This window comes from Helianthus annuus, chromosome 14, assembly GCF_002127325.2.
Source record: "Helianthus annuus cultivar XRQ/B chromosome 14, HanXRQr2.0-SUNRISE, whole genome shotgun sequence".
Lineage (NCBI taxonomy): Eukaryota > Viridiplantae > Streptophyta > Magnoliopsida > Asterales > Asteraceae > Helianthus > Helianthus annuus.
In genome coordinates this window covers 96080343-96088549 of record NC_035446.2, presented here as the reverse complement: position 1 = coordinate 96088549, position 8207 = coordinate 96080343, and the positions used below count along the sequence as shown (strand labels likewise).

Below are 8207 nucleotides of genomic sequence, written 5' to 3'. Positions count from 1 at the left end.
TTGTATGGTGGTCATTAGGATCTTAAAATGACCCTTGGACCACTTCAGTACCGGTAACCCACCACCAGGAGCACCACCATCATCGTTTTCATCTTCATCAGCCGCTGCCACCGGCTGTTCGGGGTTTTCACCCTCCACATTGTGTGGATTTGATGGTTCAGCCATAAGAAAGGTAGAAAAAAAGGAAATGAGTACTAAAAACTCAAACCACCTCACCGGAATTTCAGAACACCGTATCGGAGAAGACAGAGGAATCTTTTTTCTCTCAACGGAATTTTTTGAAATTTTGAACAAGTGAGGGGAAACCACGAACGGTTTCCCCTTATATACTGATCGCAATTAATGCAGCATGGAAACTGAATCATCACGTTCAAAAAGAGCGAATTATGCGGCACCACGTGTCAAGCGACGGTTTCGCTGACGGTTACCACGCGCGCGTGGCCGCACACGCGCCTGACATAGGAGACGTTTACACTCCTGCTACAGTGCATTTAATGACCTCGGGCAGTGCAAATGTCCTTTCATTTCAGCACATGCCAGAAAATCTCACCAACTTCCACCAACTCACACGTGCGCTTAGCCACGTATATAACAAAAAGCGACAACATTATTCAAACACAAGCGGCATGCGGTTTCTCTGGTATACCGCACCATAACCCATACCGCATGTCATTTTTTTTACATACCCCTCAAAATAGCTAAAAATTAAATCCTTCCATGGTTAAGGGGGTATAAACATGTCCGCACATACCCACGAGCACACGTGGAATATGCGGAAATGACACACACGAGCCCGTACAGGTGTGTCAGATACTCAGAACCAGCGTTGTTCTTTGTACTGAACCGCATCTCAGAAACAGGTAAACCGCATTGCCTTCATTCTCTTCAAGCTTCAAATCCCTCCAAGAGCCACATCCGAGCAACACACTCGTTTCAAGCGAGTATGGGGTGACAAAACCGCAGACACTCATGAGTCACTGCGGACACACCCATAGCTCCGCAAATGGTTGCTACGGAAGAGCCACAACTAAGTCATCACATAGATGAACGAAGCTACTCCAAGGAAAACTCCTCGGTATTGGAGCGTGAAGGAAAGCGGCTAAGGAAGAGATGCGGACGAGATCCCCAATGCTCATAAGAGATCTCTTCGAACAACAAGCGGCCGAACAGCGGTAACAAGTCTGCTTATGACTTTGTTACCCTACTTGTAAGACGGATAGAATAAACAATGGTGGGCATTACCATGCCTATAACCATGTTTATTTGACCATTATCCAGATTCACATTGTTTGACCAAACATGGCCAACAATGACGCAAGTATCCAACATTGTTTACCCAACCGTGGCCAACAATGTCAAGCAACGAGGTAACAGCAAAGGACGTGCGGTTACTTGAGAGCTAATTGGAAGAACATGAACACCCCACAAAAGGGATCATCATTAGATGTCCAATTATTGCGGAAGACCACTCTCTTCTTCATTCACCACCTCAAAGGTTGGTTCGAAGTTTGTGCACATCTTCAACCACAATCCCAGAGGTTGGTTCGAAGTTTGTGCGCACCCCTAGCAAGATCTCAAAGGTTGGTTCGACACACCAACAGGTGGCACCCAACCCGAGGCTGAGAATTTTACATCAGACAAAACGTTCTTACCGGTACGGAAGAGGCATCAGATGACCCTTCCAGATATCCAGCTTGATTTACGAAGAACAAAACCCATCTACATGGCCTAGGATCTTCTCCAGACTCCAAACTACCTTCTAGACACCATAGTCCAGTATTCCTCCCACATGCAACTTGCATATGGCAGCAACACTAAACTGGGAGGACTTGAAGGTGTATGGTCCCAGATCTCGCGTCAGCATCGACCGCGAGTGACCATTACCCTTATCAAAACCCCCACTAGCTAACAACCTACCTGTGTCCGTGTGGGAATGCGCCAAAACAGTGGTTGAATCCAATCTGCCCAATGATGAAGGAGGACTTACCTGGAATATGAGAACGGTATAGTGATGCGGCATGGCACCGCATCTGGTGTATGAAAACGGAAGCGTTCACAGCGATGCGGCCTGGCACCGCATCCAGTGAACACTTCTATCAATAAAAGGGAGCTGGATAATAGCAACAGTCACCAAGGGCGACGATGCGGTTTGGCACCGCATCTCGCGTATTTCTTGATCAAAGAGTGAGACGCCGGAACGTCTACAGTTACCGCAAACAGCGATGCGGCCCGCACCGCATCCTATACACTCAGCAAGTGGGACTGACACCACAGAGCAAGTAGCACCAATGTCAGCCGCCTGTCAGGTCTACGTAAGCGACAGACTGACGTGGCGTCACCTCCACAGCCGACATGCCTGACACACCTGCAAAGGTGCAGCATGCCGTCAGCCTATCCATCCACCTCCTCCTTCATTCCTCGGCTATAAATACCAACCCCAAACCAGGTTTGAGGTATCTCTTCACAACTCTCTCACTACTACTACTATCATACTTTGCTTCCCAAGCAGACTACTGATTCTCACGCCGGAGAGTGGTAACAAGGAGCATCCCCACCCCATCCTCCTTGTTACGAGTCACGGTTTGTTTCCTTGTGCAGGAGATCAACCGGCAGGCGATCCAGCCAGCGATCCTCGAGGAGAAGGGATTAACCCTTCTTGACGAGACCAGTAAGTTAACCCTGCCCGGTTAACCATTATTTCACCAGAAGAATTATTTTTAAACACTATCAAAGTAATAAGATCTCATTACAAATTAACAGTCATTTAGTTGATTAGAAAAAAAATGAAAGATTCTAGCAATGTGGATTTGGATTGAAGTAGGAGTGAACGAAGCTTATAAGTTATAACCTACGAAACATATGGTACCAAAAAGCTTTTTTTTTTTTTTTTTTTTTAAACATATGGTACCAAAAAAGGGTTTTTTTTTATTATTATTTAACAGAAAGGGTGCCTTTTATTCCAAAAAAACAATAGCCAACCTCTAACCAGTAGTTAGAGGAGGCAAAATATAGATACAATAATACAGAATTCACCCCTCACAATCAAATTAACTACCAAAAATTTCTTGTTAAGTACTTGACGTAGATGCAAGTTTGATGATCAACAAAGAAGTAAAGTTGACATACATTCATCATTAAACACGACATTTGAAAAATAATAGTCAATATAATAATAAATATAATTGTAAATCTGTTAGGAATAGATAGCCTATGATTCGGTCCATATCTCTCCAAAGAATAGGAGATATTGTTTGTAATTATATATACGATTGTGTTGATAGTTCTGCAGTGGATTTATGGTACTATTTCCACCGATTTGCTCCACACCATTCTCAAACCTAACACTACGGCTTATGATGCTTGGACGGCACTCGCCAATCTTTTCCAAGATAATAAAGCCACTCGAATCATTGATCTCAACAACAAATTTGCTCAGACCCGTCTTGACCAGTTTTCTTCAATGTCAGCCTACTACCAGGCCATGAAGGTCATCTTCGACAAATTAACGAATGTCGGATCTTCGATAACTGACGAGCAACTCGTTTTACAGATTCTCACCGGATTGTCAGAACAATACGAAGGAATTGGCCTCCTCATACAACAAACCAAACCCCTACCGGATTTCTATGAAACCAGGTCTCGTCTGTGCATGGCCGAAACTCGAAAAATTAGTCAGGCTAGACTCGCTGCACAGGCAGCAGGCACTGCTCTTAACACAGTCACTGATCGCAATGACTCGTCCCAACGTACTGATCGGACAACAGAAAATGTGGAGCGGGGTAGGGGACGAGGCCGCAGACGAGGCCGCGGGAGGGGACGCGGGTCTGGACGGGGACGTGGGTCAAACTTCTCATCAAACCAGTCTCACAGTTACATGCCATGGCAGCCCAATTCCTTCACTGGCTGGCCCAACTCCCACCCGAATCACAACGAGGCCCAACAGTGGGCTCCTTGGGGCCCACTACCTCCTTGTCCTTATCCTACTGCACAACGGCCCAACTCGTCTGCTTCAGGTCAGGGTATTTTAGGCCCACGTCCAGCCCACTCGTATGCCGCCAGTTATACACCAAGCTACGCTCCAACAGACATTGACCAAGCTCTCCATGCCATGTCTCTCAACTCAGCCGATCCATCATGGACTATGGACACTGGTGCTACAGGTCACATGACTCCTAACCCTACTCTTTCGTCTAATTTTAATACTGGCATTACTAAAAATATAGTTGTGGGCAACGGTAACACCATTCCCGTTTATGGACAAGGCAACCTTACCCTACCACCCCCCTCCTCCTTTTAAACTAAACCAAGTCCTATATGCCCCCTCCTTGATTAAAAATTTATTGTTTGTTCGTCGTTTTACCACTGAAAATAAACTATCTATTGAATTTGATCCGTATGGTTTTTTGGTGAAGGATCTCAAGACCAAGACCCCTATCCTACGATGCAATAGCTCGGGGGATCTTTACACATTCGATCCGACACAAGTTTTCAAGATCACATCTCCTACCGCTCTCACCGCTACCACTCAAGATACATGGCACCAACGTCTCGGTCACCCGGGATTTAATTTATTGCATTCTCTTAAAAATTCTGATTTTATTAAATGTGGAACATTGAAAAATAAAGTTTGCCAATCTTGTGTTTTTGGGAAACGTAGCAGACTACCTTTTGCTGATTCTATGAATTTTACTTCTTTGCCTTTTGATATCATACATAGTGATCTTTAGACCTCTCTTGTTTTAAGCACGGGTGGTCATCGTTATTATATTTTATTTCTTGATGATTTTAGTAATTTTCTGTGGACGTACCCGTTAACTAATAAATCTGATGTTTTCTCTACCTTCACTACTTTCTATAACCTTATTAAAACTCAATTTGAACGTCACATTAAACAATTCCAATGTGACAATGGCAAAGAATATGCCAATTCTATGTTTCAACAATTTTGTAAACACAACGGCATGCAATTTTAGATTTTCGTGCCCACACACATCTTCTCAAAACGGCAAGGCCGAACGTAAAATTTGTACTATCAATAATATTATTCGGACACTTCTTGCTCATTCCTCATTACCCAATCACTATTGGCATCATGCTCTCGAAGTGGCCACATATCTCATCAATATCTTGCCTGTAATTATATATACGATTGTGTTGAATGAATGAGACAAGCATTGACAGAACTCCTTCAAAAAAGAACGTAAAAAAAGCGTAAAATAAAATTATTGAGAAAAATCGATGTCATCTCCACTAACCGAGCTCAGTTTACATTGCCTTTTCATATTTTAAGATTCTTAGGGTACACGGGGCACTTTGCGGGGAGGTAAGCGGTGACCCTAGTTCCCGAGCGGGAACACCGCCGCCATCCCCGCAGTGAGGCAAATCGGCGAGTGATATCGGTGTGTATTCACCGATGAGAGGAACAACTTTTAAACGGCTATATAGCCGTTACACATTTAAAAAAAAATTCCTAACCCCTATAAATACTACCTCTTTCACCATTTTATTTTTCAAACCCAAAACAACTCTCACCCATTCATATCATCTAATTTTTTTAACCAATCTTTAAAAAAAATGGATTCCAAGTTCCCGTTTTTTTCTCCCCTTCCCGACTTTCCCGACGATGAAGATTTATCGTCAAGCGATGGTAGTTTAATTTTCTTCAAAAATCTCATCCAACAAGCGGAGCTACTAGACACGGCATCATCTAGTAAAAAAATTGTCCGTCGAGATCGTGTGGGAGGCCACGAAACACTCATGGCCGATTATTTTGTCAAAAATCCAAAATTTAATGCCGATATTTTCCGTCATAGGTTTCGTATGTCAAAGTCTTTGTTCCTAAAAATTGTTAGTGACTGGAAGCGAACAATGAGTGGTTTCAAGAGGGCTTGGACGGGAGAATGAAGAAAAGTTTCACGCCATTGCAAAAGGTTACTTCTGCGATTAAACAACTTGCAACCGGTAACCCACCAGACGAAAACGACGAGTATTTAAATATGGCTGAAAGGACCTCTCGTGAGTGCCTTGAATATTTCTGCGAGACGGTCTGTAAACTGTATGCCGGTGAATTCTTACGTAGACCAACGAGCCACGACGTTGCGCTATTGTATCAGGCTCATGAGGAGAGACATCACCTACCTGGTATGTTGGGTAGTCTGGATTGTACACACTTCGTCTGGAGAATGTGCCCCACAGAATTGCGTGGACAATATATGAGAGGCGATCATCAATACCCGACAGTTACGTTAGAGGCGGTCGTTTCTCAAGATTTGTGGGTTTGGCATGCTTTTTGTGGCCTGGCGGGTTCACAAAACGACATCAACGTGCTCCAACAATCTCCGTTATTTCTTACTCAACGAAACGGAACGGCGCCAAATTGTCCATTTCAGGTGAACGACCACTTATACAAGCGCGGGTATTATCTTACTGATGGGATCTACCCTAACTGGTCCGTGTTTGTGAAGTCTTTTCCATATCCTCACATCCCAAATGAAAAAAAGTTCAAGAGGCAACACGAGGCCGCAAGAAAAGATGTGGAACGGGCGTTTGGTGTGTTAAAGGCGAAGCGGGGAATACTAAATCGTCCAATGCGTTCCAAAACGGTGAAAAAGATAAGGTCCATCGTGTATACGTGCATTATTTTACATAACATGATTATAAAAGACGACGGAAGGGCGATAGCACCGGTACACATTCAAGATCCTCCAGTTGAACCCGTCTTCGATGATACAGCTTATAGCAAGCTCATTGACGAAGAAACGCATTGGAGACTAAAACACGATCTCGTTGAGCATCTCAGACGTTTAGATGTACCTCACCTAGAAGTGAGTTCCGACGACGAGTAGTTTGTTTTTTTATTTTTCTAGTTTGAATGTAATTTTTATTTTTAATTTAATGAAATGTCTTTTATTAAATTTTATTTAATTTGTATTAATATTTGTTTAATTATTAAACATGCATAATTACAACAAATAAAAAAAACATAAAAATAAAAAAATAAAAAAGCAAGTCCCCTAAGAGAGGAGTGCCGCCATCAAATTGAGGGTGTGAGGGGAGTTAAGAGGGGAGTTGACATGGCAAGTGCTGATTAGGTGTGTGTAAGAGAGTGGACTCCCCTAAGAGAGGAGTGCCCCTTACACCCTTATAATTTAGAGTAAACTGCCATTTTGGTCTTTGAGGTTTTGTCACTTTTAGTCCTTTAGTTCAAAACTCAAATCTTTTGCATTTGGGTCATTGTGGTTTCAGTTTTATTGCCATTTTGGTCCAAAAGCAAAGTCAGCTCAGATTTCGAAAAAAACCTTTTTTTGTCCTTTTCCTCAGTTTAGTGAAGGGTATTTTTGTCATTTGGCCCATCTATCCACCCCCACCCCTCTCTCATTTCTTCTCTCTTTCCCCTTCTGATCTACACGACCAAACCACCATCATCACCTTCACACCTTCACACCTCTACTCCATCACTTGTTCCGACGTTTCCGCTACCACCGCCGTCGTCCCTGTTATCATGACCAAATCACCATCCCCTGTTCATCACCGGAAAAGGAAACAATCGATCTCTCAACAAAACCCTAAAATTCGACCTATAAGCACCATAGATCACTCAATTTCAATTCAAACACCTTCAAACCTACAACAAATTCAGCACCGTGTTCACCATCAAGCACTGCCTCAGAACCGCCATCAGACACGTTCAATAGTTCAACAAAAATTAACAACATATCTGCAACAAAACCCTAAAATTCAGCACTGTCGTCGCCTTCAATCATTAAGTATTGTCGTCACCTTCAAACCTGCAACATAACCCTAAAATACGATCTACAAACACCTTTAATCAGATCGCCATCAGAGCATCGTCGTCATCATCAGAGCACTAAAATTCAAACACCTCCCCAACCAAATCTGGAGGTTTGATGGAAGGATTGGAGTTTGTCGATCAGATCTAATGTTATACGTTTCCGTGTTCTGACATGTTAGGTGAGGAAGGTGGTGATAGTGGTTGAGGTGCGATGGGGATGGTGGTGGTGCGATGGGGATGGTGAGGGTGCAGTCGTGGTGCGGTGGTGTTAATGGAGGTGGTAGGGGTCTATATATATATATATATATAGAGAGAGAGAGAGATTGCAGGTGTGTGTGATAGAGAGAGAGACAGAGACAGATAGAGACAGAGGGGTGTTTAGAGAGAGAGAGAGAATGCAGAGTTTGAGGGGTGT

At 43.4% G+C, this 8207-nt stretch overlaps 1 protein-coding gene across 1 annotated transcript; it reads left to right on the top strand.

Annotated features, from left to right (window-relative positions):
* The first annotated feature begins 2142 nt into the window (after window positions 1-2142).
* Window positions 2143-4297, top strand: LOC110913725. Its single transcript, XM_022158549.1, has 2 exons — window positions 2143-2166; window positions 3290-4297. The coding sequence occupies exons 1-2, from the start codon at window positions 2143-2145 to the stop codon at window positions 4295-4297; spliced, it is 1032 nt and encodes a 343-aa protein (XP_022014241.1).
* The last annotated feature ends 3910 nt before the right edge of the window (window positions 4298-8207 follow it).